Source organism: Sorex fumeus, unplaced genomic scaffold (assembly GCF_029834395.1).
Source record: "Sorex fumeus unplaced genomic scaffold, SorFum_2.1 ptg000002l, whole genome shotgun sequence".
Lineage (NCBI taxonomy): Eukaryota > Metazoa > Chordata > Mammalia > Eulipotyphla > Soricidae > Sorex > Sorex fumeus.
Window position 1 is genome coordinate 14,329,103 of NW_026606059.1, and position 20,015 is coordinate 14,349,117.

The 20,015-nt window shown below is 39.6% G+C and overlaps 1 protein-coding gene across 1 annotated transcript in view; it reads right to left on the minus strand.

The window, feature by feature from the left end:
• Positions 1-12,863, minus strand: part of CNBD1 (cyclic nucleotide binding domain containing 1) — a 400,318-nt gene extending 387,455 nt beyond the window's left edge. Inside the window, exon 1 of the mRNA XM_056112619.1 lies at positions 12,776-12,863. Coding sequence (XP_055968594.1) covers positions 12,776-12,863 — 88 coding nt within the window. The remainder of the gene's footprint in view (positions 1-12,775) is intronic.
• Between the last annotated feature and the right edge of the window lie 7,152 nt (positions 12,864-20,015).

Below are 20,015 nucleotides of genomic sequence, written 5' to 3' on the forward strand. Positions count from 1 at the left end.
TGCAATTTTCTGCTACATGGATGAATCTGAAGAACATTATGCTAAGTGAAATTGGTCAGAAGGAGAGGGACAGACGGGACAGACACAGGTCACCTACCTCATATGTGACATATAGAAAAACAGTAACAAATGTCCAAGGAAAAAGAAACTGAGAACTTTTGTTCAGTAGGACATTTATTTCTGAAGTAGTGGAGTGGGGGGGAGGATAACTGGAGTGAGAGAACGCTAGGATACAGTGGAGGAAAGCAGGCTAGGTCATGGTGCTAGAAGTTTTCGTGCATGAAATTCCATCATTAACAGTATTGGAAATCATTGCACCTAAAAGAAAATTGTTTGTTTGTTTTCTTTTTTCTTTTTTTTTTAAATTTTCATTAGTGAAACACCATGAGGTACAGTTGTAGACTTACAAATTTTCGTGCTTGAGTTTCAGTTGTGCAATGATCAAGTACCCATCCCTACATCAGTGCCCATTTTCCACCACCACTAATCGCAGTATCCCTCCCACCCCCATCCCCCCCATCCCACCCTGCCTCTGTGGCAGGGCATTCCCTTTTGTTCTCTCTCTCTGCTTTTGGGTGCTGTGGTTTGCAAAAGAGGCATTGAGTGGCCTTCATGTTCGGTCTATAGTCTACTTTCAGCACGTTTCTCCCATCCTGGGAGGATCCTCCCAATACCCTTTATTTAAGGATGCTCCCTTCTCTATCTGAGTTCCCTTTTCTAAATTAGAAATTGAGCTCCCATTTTAGCCAAGAAAATTATGTGTTAAATAATGTTTAGTGAAAGTTAAAATAAAACTAAACTCCTCTTCCCTAATGAGGTTACCCTTTAAATTTAGGCAAATATTCCTTATAAAAAGCTAAAAAAACCAATAAAATAATTAGACCTTTTATAATATAGTAAACTACTATTTATAGTGATACTGGACAATTTCGGTTGACTACAGGGTAAGATAACAGAGAGAGAAGGGCCACAAAAAAAATTGTCACAATAACCATATGGAACTGTCAGAGTATGTTAGTGAAAAAACAGAACACACAAAGACCTTGTCAAAGGCGTGTCATTGTCCACTTTGCAAATGAACTCACTATAGACCATGAGCTATGGCTTACTACATTATTCCAAAAAAAAAAAATCTCAGCAGTAACAGCAACAGAAATAGAATTAATAAACTAGCAGTATCAGTAGAATTTTTACACAAGTAGGTAAAATGTAAATTCTAGCACAGACTAAAATACAGAACTGGAATTTTCACAGGAAAAAAAAATCAATGGTTCAGCAGGAGTTATAATTCCACACAGTAGTAATTATATGCTATAATTATTCTAAACTATATAGTTCCTATATACATGACTGAAATATGCTTTATAATATACTCTACTAGTATATGCCAATGTAGTTGCTATCATTTCTATTCTAGATAATTGCTATCTAATTGACTCGTATACACTTAAATCCCATTCTGATGTTAATAATCTAAAACTACATAATAATAAATAAACATACAAAATGTTCATGGTTAATAATATTATTAAATGTCCTTTCCATTAAAATGATAATTATATCATGACAATGTCATAATTATAATTATGTTATAATAATGTCATATCTGTCATAATTATGTCATAATAGTTATGATTGTATCATAATTATAGCTGCCAATTACTATTAATTGTCCTTTCAATATTATTACTATCATTAAATGTCCTTTTAATTTTTATTGTTCTCTTAAATCTCTAAGTTAATTCTTAAAATAATATAAAATAAACATAAGATGCTTGAGAAATGTCAATCAAGAAGCAGAGGTAAAATGGCTAATCAAAACATCTATAAATAAGAGTTGGCACAGAAGCCCAGCCTTGGGGCCAAAGAGTACAGAAGTTAAGTACAGAGATTAAGATACTGGTTAAGGCAGACAGCCATCCCCCATTTAAGCCTGACCACAATTCAGATTCTCCAGAGCACAAAGCTAGGAGTAAACTCTGAGCAACCCCCCCAAAGTATTTTCACAATACTCCTGGTACATAGGCAAAACATACCCTATGGAAAGATATGCATGAGAAGAAATATGCTCAAAAGTGGGGGAAATGCTCTCACATTCTCTCTCTCTCTCACACTTATTTTTGTAGAAAGAGAAACAGAGCTACACGGCATTAAGCTTGAACAATAAAATAAATTAAAAATCATGAACTGTATTAAAGAAAGAAGTAATTAGATAAATAATGTTCATCTGAATCAGAAAAAATCATAATAAAGATTCAAGAGAATATAATCATCTAGAGACCAACATAACCAAATGGAGAAAAGAAGATAATACATTAAAGTCTTATATATGAATTTTTCTGAATAATAGAATAGAAATAAAGACACAGAAGTATAATCATTCCATATTCCTATCAAGGCCTGAATCTGAAAAGTTAAGTAGAATACTTAAATCGAAAGAGGAAAGCAAAAACACTGATTTACAAAGAGACTGGTTATTCTGAAGGTTACTGAATTTCCAAGATAAATAATAAGTATTGTGACTGGAGGGGGTCAGGGACAAACTGGTGGTACTCGGGGGTTATTCACAGGACCTCAGGGAAGACATGCAGAGCTTGGGAACTAACCCTCTGAGCAAATACCCTGGTCCCTGACAGTTCAAGAAGTACTTGAACTTACGCAAAAGAGAAGTTTAATTACTAGTGTGAAAATTCAGTTTGGTTCTGATCTTCTAAGCAAAATATTTTGGCAAACAGTTAATCAATATCAAGACAAAAAATATCACTCATAAATGTTATAATCTAATACATGCAAAGTCACAAATAAATATAAAAGCTCAAAGTATAAAGCACGATGAGCCATCTCTGAAAAATAAAAGGTGACAAACATACAGTCAAGACTAAATATTACTGACTCTCTGCTGATAGAGAAGTAAATTGCAAACTTCAGAAAATCTTCATAGCTTTCAATAGAGAGCAAATAATAATGCCTGATGAACTGGAAGTTTTGACAAAAAGAATGAAAATATAAAATACATTCACACATATGACTTGAGAAGAGTGACTGGATCCACATTCTGTTAGGAAGACTAATTTCAGACAAAGATGATAGAGAATCAATATGAGACAGCTGAAGGATTGATAACAGAGAACTAAGCCAAGAGGCATTTCCGAGTTGAATTTCCCACAACAAATAATCTGAGCATGCAAGGTGTATTGTCAGAACTTAATTTTAAAAGACGATTCAAGATTTTTCCAATAAAAGTACAGTACATTAAGTTTATTATGACAGTGACAACAAAATAATAATGTCTGCTTGTACAATAGAATATCTATCTTTTCTCCTTTAGAATTGAAAGAAACAAAAAAGTTACTTTGCAAATTTGAAAAACAAATTTTCTAATATTAATTTTCCTAAATTAACGAACTTTTCCATATGGACAGTTTTTGATGATTAAAATATCGATACATACATTCAACCATCTTTCCCAGACCTTTTTTTCCTTTTTAGTATTGCTATTATTTATTTCAGATCACTTGAAATCTTGTTTTCTTTATACATTACACAAGTTGACATTCCTGCCTTTCCTCTTCACTGATAAACCTCCTTTTTCTTGCTTACACTTCTAGGAGTTAAATGGACTTTTAAGACTTTAAAATAGTTTCCATAAAAATACACATTTTGAAGCTCCTTTATCTTTAGCTTCTAAGGAACTGAAAAAGTCTCAAATTATAGGAAACGACCTTGAAGTGTTGAGGAATAATGACACCATTTTTTCAGGTTTTCTGTAAATGTACACCATCAAAATGAAAAAAGGAGCAAAGAAAAACACTTGGAGTGAAGCCTGGTTTCTAAACTCGGTAAAGTGTCTGTGGTCTCTTGAATTCTTTTTCCTCCAACTTAACCTGATACACAGATAGGGACAAGTTAAATACAGCTATAGGATACACTGTGAACTTTTTGTTACTGGAACAATACTCTCTTTTAAAGCACAAAAAAATATGGGTCCAGAGCATAGTACGGCAAGTAGGGCATTTATTTGTGTTGCATGGGCTGACCTGGGTTTGATCCCTGGCATCCCATCTGGATCCCTGAACACCTACATAAGTGATTCCTGAGTGCAGAGCCAGGAATGAGCATTGCCAGGTGTAACTGTCCCCTCTCTGGCCAAAATAAAAAAAGAATCACCCACAAAAATGTTTTTTCCCAAACAAATTGGTACTCAAAATGTAAAGTACACTTTTACTTGACCTTATTCAGAAGGATAAGTCCAATAAGCATAAAGAAAATAGAAATTTAGCATATTAACCAAATGGTAGCTAACTAGACCGTATTTCTAAAGGTAAGTAAAGAAAAAAATCCCCCAGTGAAAAGATGAACTCTGCCCTCCCTTCTGTTAAATATTTTTAAGATTTTTCTTCATTCTCTTTAGGAAATCAAATATTAATAATAATGGGTCTCAACCCGCTTCCTCTTCACTCCTGCCTGCCTCTTCACTGAGGAAACTGAATGCGTTCACGGGACTGTCCCCCAGCAAGTCAGAGGCCTTGCCACTTCCTGCTAGCTCTTTTCTTGGTCTTAGATTCATTAGCACATAGTCCTAATGATATCATGATATCATACTACAACACACCCCTAGCAGCACACACTTGTGTCACCTGCAGTGAACCCCCAAGCCTCCAGCATGTCCTTAGCTGTCCAATAAGCTCCAGGAGCTAGCAGGAACTTATTCCTAGACCACTCACCTACTTGTCCCCCACAAACACCTACCAAAGCAATAGTGGTTGGAAGAATCTATTGACTCTAAATTACAGTGTCTATGAGACAAACATTACCCTGATACTAACAGCATCATAGACATCAAAATAATAACAACAATAATTATTATTTTTTAAAAAAGAACAACCGACCCACATTCCTGGTGTATACTGATACAAAGATCCCTAATTAAATGTTAGCAAACAATACATCAAAAAATATCATACACTATGACCTAAAAGAATTCATACTAAAGAAATAAGTCAATTGGTGGAATACGCTATATCAATGAAAGGAAAATTAAGAGTCATGTGATCATATCAATAGAAGCAGGATAAAACCAGGATAAAAGCAGGATAAAAAAATCTAAAACCCATTCATGAGAAGAACTTTCAATAACATGGGGTGGGAGGAATCTACTTCAACATAATTAGCCATTTGCTACAAGCCCAAAGCAAACATCATATTCAATGGTGAAAAACTAAAAGCCCTCTCTCTAATATCAGGAAAAGACAAGTAAGTTTGCTCACTCTCACCCTGCTTTTCAGTGTAGAATTGCCATAACAAATAAGAAAAAGATATTAAGGACATTCAAATTGGAAAGAAGTCAAACTGCCACTATATGCAGATGACTGAAACAATACCTAAAAAACTCTAAAGACACTACAAATAAAAGCTCCTAGAAATAGCATACTTGTGTAGTAAAGTGGTAAGCTATGAAATCAATGTGAATAATTCCATGGTTTTTTTAATTTCAAATAATGAAATAGAAGAATAAGTGAGAAATGTTTTTAAATACCCATTCATAATTGTGCCTCAGAAAATCTAGTACCTGGTAATAAGATTAATAAAAGAGGTCAAAGACATATAATAAAAATACAAGGACAAATAAAAATAAAACATGAGGGAATAGAAAGATATCCCATTTTGTGGATTAAAAAGATTACTATTATCAAAATGATAATATTGTCCAAGGCATTATATATTCAATATACCCTTAATAAAAGTACCCTTGACATTTTAAAAAATATGGCTGAAACACTGTTAAAATTTATAGGAAGTAATACACCCCCTACAACACACACACACACACACACACACACACACACACCCCAAATAGTCAAAGCAATCCTAGGAAAAAATATGGAATGTGTTCTCTCTTCCAATTTCAAACTACAATATAAAGTGATAGTAATCAAAACAGTGTGGTAATGAAATAAGACCAAACTCAGACCAATAAAATAGATAACTAAGTCAAGAGACAGATCTTCAGGTTAATTGTTGACAAAAAGTAAAAAGTAGGAAGGGAGCAAGGAAGAAGGAAGGTCTCCAAGAAATTGAGTTGGGAAAGCTCATATGCAGGGGGAAAAAAAAAGAACTTGGACCTCTTTCTAAAACCATGCATAAAATTCAAATAAAAATGGCTTAATGACCTTGATACTAAACCTGAATCCATTAAATTGTATTGAAAAAAACATAGGTAGAACACTTTATGATACTGAATCTACAAGGATCTTCAATAATTTAATGCCATTGGTCAAACAAAAGGAAGCAATGATAAACAAACAGGATTATATCAAACTAAGAAGCTTCTGCACTGCAAGAGAAATCACCAGAATAAAAGGAAACCCCAAAGACTAGGAGAAAATATATTCCCTCCACTGTAACTGACAAAGGATTAATATCCAAGATAAAAAAAAATCACTGGTACAACTTATAAAGAAAAAAAGACAACCTCATCAATAAATGGCAATATAGAAGAGATAAACAGAAACTTTCTCAAAAAAGACACAGGTGTCCAAAGGCAATGGTTTTAAAAATGTTCTTCATCATTGATCATCAGGGAAATGTAAATCTTAGCAAGAATGAGATATCAAGATTCCACCTCAGAGATTGGAACATATCACATAAGAGCAAAAACAATCAGTGTTGAAGAAGATGTAAAGAAAAAAAGACCCTCATTCTTTGCTGGTGGGGATGTTGACTAGTCCAAACTTTCTAGAAAACAACATGGATACATCTCAAAATCCTAAGAACTGAGGTCCTATATAACCTGCATTGTCACTTCTTGGCATATACTTCAAGAGCCCACAAATCTCTTTGGAAGGCTTTTGCCTTCCTGTGTTCATTGTGGCACTATTCACAATAACAAAAATCTGGAAATAACCCAAGTGTCTAAGAGCAATGACTGGATAAAGAGATTACGGTACATATATACAAGGGAATACTCAGTTATAAGGACTGGAGTGATAGTGCAGCAGTAGGGCATTTGCCTTGCACACAGCCAACATGGCCGACCCCAGTTTGATTCCTCCACCCCTCTTGGAGAGCCCGGCAAGCTACCAAGAGTATCTCACCTGCACAGCAAAGCCTGGCAAGCTACCCGTGGTGTATTCGATATGCCAAACACAGTAACAACAAGTCTCATGATGGAGACGTTACTGGGACGTTGCTCGAGCAAATTGATGAACAATGGGAAGACAGTGACAGTGACTCAGTTGGCACTTAGGCTGCTAAGGTGCAGATCTTGATATAGGAGAGTATCCTGGGTCACGTTGACCCACCATAACAACAAGAATTCTTCTAAGTGGGAGAAGGAAGGATGCAAGGCATTTGCGGCCACTCAACATCTTATTATCTCATTCTTGCTTTGGACAACCTGGCAGGCTACCAATTGTAACCTGTCAACATGGCAAACTCCCCGTGGCGTACCCAATATGCCAAATACCAGTAACAATGATGGGTCTCATTCTCCTAACCCTGAAAGAGCCTTGAATGTAGCACTTTTTAGAATCTCAGGGCTAGGACGAAGGAGACATCATTGGTGCCTGCTCGAGGCAATCGATGAATAGGATGATCATAATCATAATGGTATATAAACACTAGAATTTTTCCTTTGTTTTTTTCCTTGGCTTGGGGGCCACATCCACTATTGCTCAAGGGTCACACCTAGATCTCTGTTAGGAGGTGGACAGTGGAGAGAGACAGATGCCATAATGGGATTCAAGCAAGTATATGCAAAGCAAAAGCCTTAACTTTTTTTTTTCTTTTTGGGTCATACCTGGTGATGCTCGGGGGTTACTCCTGGCTTTGTACTCAGGAATTACTCCTGGCGGTGCTCGGGGGACCATATGGGATGCTGGGAATAGAACCCAGGTTGGCTGCGTAATGCAAACACCCTACCTGCTGTGCTATCACCCCAGCCCCGGTGCCTTAATTTTTGTACTATCCCACAGGCCCTTTTGCCGCTTTGGTTATTTTTTTATTTATGTTCCTATCTAAACCTCCTGTTTGTGTTTATTGCATTTTAAATTATTTATATTTATGTTTCCCTTATATAATTTGCCTATGCTTTCATAAGATCATTGTTTCTGCAGAGTTTGCAGTGAGAAATTGTCTACTTGGTAGAGTTAGCACAATGCCATCATTATTAAGCAAACAGGACACATCCCCAAAGAGAAGTCACAGACATCGAGCATCAAGTCAGAGCCTCTAAAGGGAAAAATCAAGAACTTCATTACTTTCCATTAAGCTCTATTCAATTTGAGATACAAATTGTTGCTGAATTTTTTATCCTTTAATCACTTCAGAGAAGTGTCCTTTGAAGACCCCACAGAGAGTAGTAGGTAACTAATCCCATTGATTCTAAATGAACTTAATTTTTTAACTTTCACATATCAGCTTCCCAGGCAGCTACATTAAAATTAAGGTGATTTGTGCATTTGTTTGTTTTCTTACACAATTAAATTTGTAGTGTGGAAATTATTTTCTTTCAAATCTACTTGCATATAAATGCAAAATTTGTACATCCAATAACTTTACTCAATAATAAAACAAAAGCACCTAACTAGGAATTAATTTGGTTTAAAATTAGGACATTCTGTCCCCCCCCACCCCCGGCAGCAAGGTGATCGCCACCTCAGAGCTTATAGGACAGCCAGGTATGAGCCAGCGGTGACGGGGCAACTGCAGTATCATGGGAAATGGGTGGTACCGGCTTGTCCTTCACACCCTACCGAGGTCCTGATTTGCCTCCCATGAGCGGCTCTCCAGCACAGCCATAACACCAGATGCACAGAAACCAATCTCATGATTATCTGGCTCTTTGCAGAAATCCAAAATTGCATGGCTGCAATAGGGGCCATGCAACATTTTATGATTCTCATGACCAGCTATAGAAAACAAAATATTTTGCAATGCCTTTTCAGCGATTCTGATTGTTGCGGGGGGAAATTCTAAACAATAATAGTGCATCTTTTGTCGAAATGATGAGTGTTATCAATGTAGAGAAGAGTTAAGTGGAAATCATCTGCCTCATAGGCATTGGGAGGGGTAGGAGGGGGGTATATTGGAGTTCTTGGTGGGGAAAAATGAGTACTGGTGAAGGGAGAGGTGTTTGATCATTGTATTACTGAGACTTAAACCTGAAAGCTTAGTAACTTTTCCCACAGTGATTCTATAAATAAATATAAGATGAAAAATAAATAAATAAAACTATGAAAATAAAAATAAAAATAAAAAAAACTTGATACATGACTTGGAGGCCAACCACACATGCTAGGGGAAAAGGCAGCTCAGATAGAGAAGGGAGCACCAAATAAAGGGTGTTGGGAGGATCCTCCCAGGATGGGAGAAGAATGCTGAAAGTAGACAATAGACCAAACATGATTGCCACTCAATGCCTCCTTTGAAAACCACAACACCCAAAAGGAGTGAGAGAACAAAAGGGAATGCCCTGCCACAGAGGCAGGGTGGTATGGGTGGGATGGGGGGTTGGAGGGATACTGGGATCCGTGGTGGTGGGAAATGGGCACTGGTGGAGGGATGGGTATTTGATCATTGTATAATTGAAACCCAAGCACAAAATCTGTAAGTCTACAACTGTACCTCATGGTGTCTCACTAATAAAAATTTAAAAAATAAAAATAAAATAAAATAAAATTAGGACTTTGGTTTAAAATTAGGAGAGATAGTACAGAGGTAAGATGCTTGCTTTGGGAGCCACCAAGATGACACAGAGGTTAGGGAACATGAGTTGGATTTGGATGATTAGAGTTTGATCCCAGGCAAAGCACATAGTACCCCCTAAGCATGATCATAAGTGATCTTTGAGCACATCACCAGGAATAAGCACTGAGCACTACCAGGTGTGGCCTATATGGGGGGAAAAAGCCGAAAAATACATTTGTCTTCCATGTACCTTCCAGTTCACATTATAGTTGCCAGAGATCACTCCAGAGGATCAGGAATAGTCCCTGGATACAAATGGATGTGACCCAGTCCCCTCCAAATTTTTTTAATTTGCATAAAATAAGGACTTTGTGGTACCTTTGTGCCAGTGAGAGACAGGGAAGCAAGGATACCAAATGGCTTTGGTACCTTTATCCCTGAAGTATTATAATTAATGAAACTATGTGTATTTATATTATATTATATTATATATACAATTAATGTGTATATGTCCATCAGGAAGGCTTAGCTTTTTGGGTCACACCCGGCAATGCTCAGGGGTTACTCCTGGCTCATGCACTCAGGAATCACTCCTGGCGGTGCTCGGGGGACCATATGGGATGCTGGGAATCGAACCTATATCGCCATGTTGGCTGCATGCAAGGCAAACGCCCTACCCACTGTGCTATTGCTCCAGCCCCAGAACCTGGGTTAGCCAGGGGAAGAGCCATCGGGGCCACTCCCTGGCCGCCCCTCCAGAGGTTTTTTACCCTTCCTTCCTTCCTTCCTTCCTTCCTTCCTTCCTTCCTTCCTTCCTTCCTTCCTTCTTTCCTTCGTTCCTTCCTCCCCTTTCTCCCTCCCTTCCTTCCTTTCTCCCTTTATCCTTTCCTTCCTCCCTCCTTTTCTCCCTCCTCCCATTCTTTCCCTCCTTCCTTGCTTCTTTCCTTCCATTTGTTGTTGTTGTTGTTTTGCTTTTTAGGTCATACCTGGTGGCCAGGTAGTTTTCCTGGCTTCTTAGTTAGGTCCTATGTCTCAAAGGCTTTTTGATTCCTTTGGGTTAGTTTAGGATCCAAATAATGTTTTTCTTCCAATGTACATTACAGGGTCCCCTTGTCTCTCTGTCTGCAGTACTTACTTTCCTTACTTAATCGAACTTCTGTCACTATCATTCTTTGTTCTCCTGAGTGAGTTCTTTTCTCTGACATAGATGAAGTTGGGTCAATTTGGGGAGATTGGGTCAATCTCCCCAAAACATATCTAGATAGACCCAGTTCTTTACCTCAGGTAAAGCTGGGGTAGAGCTGTGCCCTGTAAGTTAAGACTTACAATTAATCTATTTTTGATTTGTTTGTTTGTTTGTTTATGTTTTTGGGTCCTGGTGGTGCTTAGAGCTTACCCCTGGCTTTGCGCTCAAGAATCACTCCTAGCAGGCTTGGGGTGTGTGGGTGGGGGAACTTATGGGGTGTGGGAATCAAACCTGGGTAAGATGTGTGCAAGGCAAATGTCCTAGCCACTTGTACTATTGCTCCAGCCCCTGTTCCTCTACTTTTTAAAACTTTTTTTTTGTAAAGAGACAGGAAAGTGGTAGGTCCATAATCTCACCTGACACAGATAGAGACAGTAAAGTGAAGGAAATAGAAGAAGTTTATTGGGGATGGCAGTGTTGCTCCCCGGTGGACTCTATGAACCTCAGCAATGTCCTTTTTGAATCCCATCAACGGCCAAGAATCAGAGACTATAAAAACCAGCACCCAGAAGAGAACAGTGCAGTCTCCTGCCCCCGCGCCTGGCTGTCCTCGCCAGGACCCCTTGGAGGGGAGCAGGTTGAGCTTTCCTCCCTGCCCTGACCAGGGCTCCGGCAGCCAAAGACCTCCAGGACCAGCCACCACCATGCTGAGACCGCTCTCCGCACACATGAAGGTACTGGCAGAGGGACAAAGTCACAAGGGTTCTGGGGCCGAGATCTCCAAGCCTACTCGGATTTGGGCCAAGCATCCTCCACCCAGATCCTCCAAATTCCAGTAGGCAGGGGTCACACCCACCAACTGGCCCCCTGGTGCCGTGTAATCCCATCAACGGCCAAGACTCAGAGACTATAAAAACCAGCCGCGCAACATCTTTTTATAACATCTTATTATCTCATTCCTACTTTGGACAAACTGGCAGGTTACTGAATGTAGCCTGTCCACACGGCAGAGTCTGGCAAACTCCCCGTGGCATACCCAATATGCCAAACACCAGTAACAATGATGGGTCTCATTCTCCTAAAGAGCCTTGAATATAATCTCAGGGCTAGGATGAAGGAGACGTTACTGGGGTCTGCTCGAGGCAATCGACGAATAACAGGATGATTTGTGATTGTGATTGTGAATGTGTATATATATTATATAATAGAATTAATATTATACAATTTATATAAAAATAATAAGTCAGGATTTATTTAAGCTGGAAAGGGTCATGGTTATTACTTTTATTATCAAAAATGTATTTAAATCTTGATAATTAGTAGGATAATTACATATTATATATCAGTTATTGTGGATTAAAAATAATTCTATGCATTTACTAGATATGGAAAGAAGTCTAAAGAAAATTTCTGGGACTAGACTCTATACAATGGAAAACAACTTTTTGTTGTATAAACTACAAAATATTTAACTATAGAATTCCTGCTATTACAAATCAAAGACTACACAAGAAAAATAAAATCATAGTAAATTTCAGAACTGAATAATGAAAATTTTCCCTTTAAAGTTGAATACCTATCAAAAATAAAGGGCCGGATTAAGGTACATAACCTCTATGAGACTTTGTTTCCTTTATTTGTAAAGGTATTCCAGTTATTTGAAGTGCTGTGAGTTCTCAAAGATCCTAAATTGTAAAAGTAAACTATTTGCTACTGACAGAACTGAAATAATGTCAAGTAGACAAAGCAGGATTTACACATTTATCTTCTTTTCATTACTTACAATATCAGTAAGATTCCTACTGCCCCTAGCAGCCTAGCGGCCCTTTAATGCCCATTTCTCTTATTTGAATTGAGTATCAGTGAAAACAGTGAGAGACCCTCCACGCATCCACTACTCACGAGGTATACTGCGAAGTGAAGGAGGTGGCACATTCGTAATAATCTTCATATGAGATAAAATAGCTGTGGGAAGAGAAGACATAGGCATCTTAACGACTCAAAGGTGCTGCCGAGAGGCTGTGTGAGAGGAATCTGGGTTACTCTGTGTGAAAGCATCATAAAGGAGAACTCTCCAGGCACCCTCTGATAGGGTGAGTCCTATGGAACCTTCTGCTCATGGTTCTTTCACTTTGTGCCGACAGGATCTCCAAGGCCACGCTGCTGCCACGGGACACTCTAATGTGTTGGGTCTTACGATTCCTTTTGATATCTGCTATCTCTTATGCACCTGACTTAGAATGGTACTTTGGTTTCCTGTCTGAACCTTCCTTATTATTTCTCTTAATAACAACACATTTGTATATGTAACTATTGAAAACTAAACTAGTTGACTAAATTATTTATCACAGAGTTGTAAATGGGCTGGAGCGATAGCATAGCAGATGGAGTGTTTGCCTTGCATGCGGTCGACCCAGGTTTGATTCCTCCGCTCCTCTTGGAGAGCCAGCAAGCTACCGAGAGTATCCTGCCCACACGAAAGAGCCTGGCAAGCTCCCCGTGGCATATTCGTCATGCCAAAAACAGTAACAAGTCTCATAATGGAGACGTTACTGGTGCCCGCTGAAGCAAATTGATGAAAAATGAGAGCACGGTGCTATAGTGCTACAGTGTTGTAAATATTTCATAAATATCTACACATATATAAAATTGTATCACATATAAGTAGATGCAACTATAATTACTAAAATAGCACACTACTTATTAATTATACAAACTATATATCATAATGTCCATATTATATACATAATTAGATATAATTATATGTGTATATAGAATATAAATAATAAAATATATAATTAAATAAGCAGGCACGATAAATCTCATCCTGATTCTGCTTTTCTTTACAATGCTCTTGACCTCTTCCATTTTTCCTGGTGTGTTTCTTATTATTACTTCCTGGCTGGAGTGATAGCACAGCAGATAGGGTTTTTGCCTTGCACATAGCCAGTTAGCCGACCTGAGTTCGATTCTTCCGCCCCTCTTGGAGAGCCCAGCAAGCTACCAAGAGTATCTTGCCCGCATGGCACAGCCTGGCAAGCTACCCATGACATATTCAATGTGACAAACACAGTAACAAATGTCACAATGGAGACGTTACTGGGCCCGCTCGAGCAAATCAATGAACAACGGGAGGACAGTGACAGTGGCAGTGACAGTTACTTGTCTTACCTTTGTTGTTTGGACTGGAAGCCCACTGAATTACACCCTTCCCTCAGCACCTAAACGTTAAACCTAAGGAGAAAAAGTAAGACGTTGCAGATAAGACCAAAATAACATTTCACTTCTGATAAAGCTAATTCTAATAAAGTTACTTGGTAGTGCTCCAAATGTATGCCTGTTAATATGCTAACTCAATTCCTTTTCCATTTTTAATTTTTTTTTGGCAGCACAAAGGATTAAAACCAGATCTTCACATACGCAAGGCACTCTACCATTGAGCTACACACTTGACCTTTCATTCTCACGTTTAAAACTCAAAATAATTTTTTTCTATTTTTTTATTAATAAAACATCATGAGGTACAGTGGTAGACTTACAGACTTTCATGCTTGGGTTTCAGTTATACAATGATTGAGCACCAATCCCTCCACCAGTGTCAAAATAACTCTTAAATAGAAATAACTCTTAAACAGAAAAGTTTTTTTTTTTTTCATTTCATCATCCTGTTAATCGTCGATTGCCTCGAGCAGGCCCCAGTAACGTCTCTTTCATCCTAGCCCTGAGATTATATTCACGGCTCTTTAGGAGAATGAGACCCATCATTGTTACTGGTATTTGGCATATTTGGTAGGCCACGGGGAGTTTGCCAGACTCTGCCCTGTGGGCAGGCTACATTCGATAGCCTGCAAGTTTGTCCAAAGTAGGAATGAGATAATAAGATGTCGCGCGGCCGCAAATGCGGCCGCGCGGTTCCGGAATCTGAATTTTATAGTCTCTGAGTCTTGGCCGCTGATGGGATTACACAGCGCCAGGGGGCCAGGTGGTGGGTGTGACCCCCGCCTACTGGAATTTGGAGGATCTGGGTGGAAGATGCTCGACTCCAAATCGAGTAGGCTTGGAGGTCTTGGCCCCGGAACCCGCGTGGCTTTGTCCCTCTGCCAGTACCTTCAGGTGTGCGGAGAGTGGTCTCAGCATGGTGGTGGCTGGTCCTGGAGGTCTTCGGCTGCCGTAGCCCTGGTCGGGGCGGGGAGGAAAGCTCAACCCGCTCCCCTCCAAGGGACTCCGGGAAGGAACACCCAGGCGCGGGGGCAGAGACTGCACTTTTCTCGTCCGGGATCTGGATTTTATAGTCTCTGAGTCTTGGCCGCTGATGGGATTACACGGCGCCAGGGGGCCAGGTGGTGGGTGTGACCCCCGCCTACTGGAATTTGGAGGATCTGGGTGGAAGATGCTCGACTCCAAATCGAGTAGGCTTGGAGGTCTCGGCCCCGGAACCCGCGTGGCTTTGTCCCTCTGCCAGTACCTTCAGGTGTGCGGAGAGTGGTCTCAGCATGGTGGTGGCTGGTCCTGGAGGTCTTCGGCTGCCGTAGCCCTGGTCGGGGCCGGGAGGAAAGCTCAACCCGCTCCCCTCCAAGGGACTCCGGGAAGGAACACCCAGGCGCGGGGGCAGAGACTGCACTTTTCTCGTCCGGGATCTGGATTTTATAGTCTCTGAGTCTTGGCCGCTGATGGGATTACACGGCGCCAGGGAGCCAGGTGGTGGGTGTGACCCCCGCCTACTGGAATTTGGAGGATCTGGGTGGAAGATGCTCGACTCCAAATCGAGTAGGCTTGGAGGTCTCGGCCCCGGAACCCGCGTGGCTTTGTCCCTCTGCCAGTACCTTCAGGTGTGCGGAGAGTGGTCTCAGCATGGTGGTGGCTGGTCCTGGAGGTCTTCGGCTGCCGTAGCCCTGGTCGGGGCCGGGAGGAAAGCTCAACCCGCTCCCCTCCAAGGGACTCCGGGAAGGAACACCCAGGCGCGGGGGCAGAGACTGCACTTTTCTCGTCCGGGATCTGGATTTTATAGTCTCTGAGTCTTGGCCGCTGATGGGATTACACGGCGCCAGGGGGCCAGGTGGTGGGTGTGACCCCCGCCTACTGGAATTTGGAGGATCTGGGTGGAAGATGCTCGACTCCAAATCGAGTAGGCTTGGAGGTCTCGGCCCCGGAACCCGCGTGGCTTTGTCCCTCTGCCAGTACCTTCAGGTGTGCGGAGAGTGGTCTCAGCATGGTGGTGGCTTTGACCTTTCATTCTCACACTTGACCTTTCATTCTCACGTTTAAAACTCAAAATAATTTTTTTCTATTTTTTTATTAATAAAACATCATGAGGTACAGTGGTAGACTTACAGACTTTCATGCTTGGGTTTCAGTTATACAATGATTGAGCACCAATCCCTCCACCAGTGTCAAAATAACTCTTAAATAGAAATAACTCTTAAACAGAAAAGTTGAGAGAGCAAAATTCTGGCTTGCAAAATGATGGACTTGGTCCCTAAATTAGTCTTGGCAAAGCAGACACTTGGATTCAAAATTTGATTTGTAACTAACAACAACAACAAAAAATAAAACAAGAGAAAAATTTCTAGTTACTACTAGCTAGGGCTTCTCCATCAACCAAGATAAGGAATGAGTCAATGGCAGTAACCAGTATTGTTTCACATGTATATTATTATCATATGATGGATCTGGTAGCACACATACACATGATAGCTCATCCACTAACTTTTCTGACATACAGGACAAATTATATGTCTTGGCGAAATGAAAAGATGTCTCTTCATAAGATCATTTTGGGGGATAGAAAAGGAAACAATGGGGCATGGAGAGGAACTAAAAGGATTGGAGCATCTGCCTGCCATTGGAGGCCCCAGGTTCCATCCCCTTCTCTGCATGGTCTCAAGTGTCCTTGTTGACCCCACAGTGCTTCTTCGTGAGCAGGAGTGCATCACCTACCCACCCACATGTTCAGCTGGATCTCACCAGAAGGGGTATTCTGAGCACTGACTGGGAATGTGAAGACAACCGCCTCAGAGAAACATCATCCAATGCAATTAATGTGGCACACGCTATCCAGTTCATCTTAGATTTATCATTTTTGTTATCTCTCTGTAGATAGAGGTCTGTTATAATAATGATAGGAGATCATATTTTAAAGTGATTTTTATAGAGCTTCACTCATGTGAGTACTCAGTGGTACGTGTGATTCAGGAGCATCAGTAAAAGCAGTGAGAGCAGCAATAGTTTGATATTTTAAGCTTCATCATTTTGAGTAGAATCTACTAATTTGAATGTGTCATTTTATATTATGACTGAAACAGGAAGCTCTAAATTCTATTTTCATGTCCTGAATAGTGAAAAGCTGTGATAATCATGCAGTGAGTGATTTACACTTTATGACTCTTTTCTCTCGGTGTGTGGTTCCATAATATTCTTATATATGATCATATACACATATATAATTTTATTATTTCTTTAATTATAATCACTTTCAATTACTGCTATTATTTTTAATATACAAGGATAAAGGTAAAGGTAAAGGTAAAGGCCCTCCCGTTGATCGTCGATTTGCTCGAGCGGGCCCAGTAACGTCTCCATTGGAGACTTGGTTGTTACTGTGTCTGGCATATCGAATACTCTCGGTAGCTTGCCGGGCTCTCCGAGAGGGGCGGAGGAATCGAACTCGGGTCGGCCATGTTGGCCGCTTGTAAGGCGAACGCCCTACCCGCTGTGCTATCGCTCCAGCCCATATACAAGGATAAACTACCAAAAATTTATAACTTTTCTAATCTAGCTTCTTTTAGCTTAAAATAATAACTATTGTACTCTATAGACACAAGAGGATCTGTATGCCTTTGAGCTCACGAGTTTTCTACATACTGTTGACAGTAGGGGGCTGGAGAGAGAACAGGGGTTGACTCACTCATCTTGCATACAGCAACCAAGTACTCTGTAGAGCATCACTTGGTTCCCTGAGATCCAGTGGGTACCACCTGTGAGACCTCTGAACACTGCTGTGGTGGCCCCGGGTATCCCCAGCAGTGCAGGGTCCCAGGATCATCACAAGACCCTCACATAGTTAGCCAAGAATCACTGGGAGGGACCCAAGGTTGAGCGTTGCTTGAGATACCATACCCCCCCCCAAAAAAGAGAAAAGTTATTTTTTAAATTTTTTTATTATTTTTTATTTATTTTTTTATTCGTGAAACACCATGAGGTACAGTTATAGACTTACAAATTTTTGTGCTTGTGTTTCAGTTATACAATGATCAAGTACCCATCCCTCCACCAGCACCCATCCTCCACCACCATGGGTCCCAGCATCCTTCCCACCCCCCATCCTCTCCCATCCCACCTTGCCTCTGTGGCAGCGAATTCCCTTTTTTTCTCTCTCTCTCCTTTGGTCCTGTGGTTTGCAAGAGAGGCATTGAGTGGCAATCATGTTTGGTCTATAATCTACTTTCAGCATGCTTCTCCCACCCTGGGAGGATCCTCCCAACATCCTTTATTTGGTGCTCTCTTCTCTATCTGAGCTTCTGAGAAAAGTTATTTTAAAATAAAGAATCTGAGAATCAATGGCAGAGAAAGTCATTTTCTTCCAAAACTACACAATGACACAGTCTTCTGAAATTTTAATGAAGTCTGTTTCAGAGCCGAAAGCCCAGGGCTAATAGGACATAAATTGAAGGAGACAAGGTGAAGGAAAGGGGACCAACCAGAGAAGATACTATTGCAGTTGTTCACAGGAGTGATGATGAAGGTTTGAACTAGGCAAGAGTGGTAGCAAGGAGGGAAAATCGAGAATGATTGATGAGAGAGGGAATTTAAGTAATAGAGTGAGCTACAGGTCTTCCCAGCTCTCCAAATGCAGTACATTCCTTTTGAGTATTATTTGTAGGCTATTTAGAGCCTTGGGTAAGCGATTACCATTCATTTACATGAAAAACTGTTTTGAACATACTGACACTTCTCAAATAATAGGGAGGCTCTACATTGGACAGCCAGGAAAACCTATATGGGAAGGTTAAAACTGTGTTCTCTGCTGCTACCAACACAGCTATACTAACATAGAGACTGAAAGATAAAGTGATGATGTCGCTGGCCCTGATAATGATAATGACATAGCCAATATTTAAAGAATAATTTTCCTACTTATTGATTTAGACACTCCACAAATAATTATTTCTCAAAATCCCATAAGGCAGGTACAATTTATTAACCTACATATGGGAAACCAGAGGTAGTTAGTCCTGATTAACTTGAAAGGTCATAAGGGGCAGATGGAATCAATCTTAACTTTTGAATATATAAAATAAAAGCCAGAGATGCTGTACCTGAAAAGGGATTCTTAAAACCGGACAATCTTTTTTCTCAAAATGATTAAGCTATGTTTTAACCATGAATTCTAACAATTGTTTTCTGTGTCAGTCAAAAAGAACATGGGAAGTGTCAGGATATTATTTATAAATAACAATGTCACTTTGGCAGAGGATTCACTAAGAAATAAATCTAGATGCAATCTTAGCTTTAAAGGAGTAGAAATAAATCTAGATGCAATTTGATTTTTAAAAGAAGATTTCTCAAAAGATACAATAATTCCAGACAAATTACCTTAACAGATACAAATGAACTCTCATTTGTGACTCTTAATGATTTTAATCAACAGCATAAAGGAGTTCAAACCAGGCCTTCTTATATTAAACAAATATTCAGCAAAAAAAGGCAGAGCACATTAATATAGAGGATAACTGTTTAAAATGATCAAGTTGTTATCAACTGTTGATGATTATAAATGAAAAACACCTTAAATTAAATCAACTTCTGAAGGAAATAATTAAACACTGTAACAACTATGTAGTCTGGAAAACTATTGGGAGTAGAAGTTCTTGTTAGACTTGATGGCATTAGCAATTCCCATGATGGCTTTCAGGGAAAATTATTTAAAGCATTTTCAATATGTCATAAAACTTTAAAAAAGCTTAATGACTTTTAAATTCTTTCCCTATGTAGTCAATGTCAAAGACAAATGAGTTCCCTTATTGAGGATACATTTTTCAAAATGAAATAGAAAAAGAGTGCAAGATGTTTAAAGTACCATGAATTTTATCTAGGATAGCATGTAAGTCATTTTACTAGATTAGGAAGTTTTCTGTCACTGTAT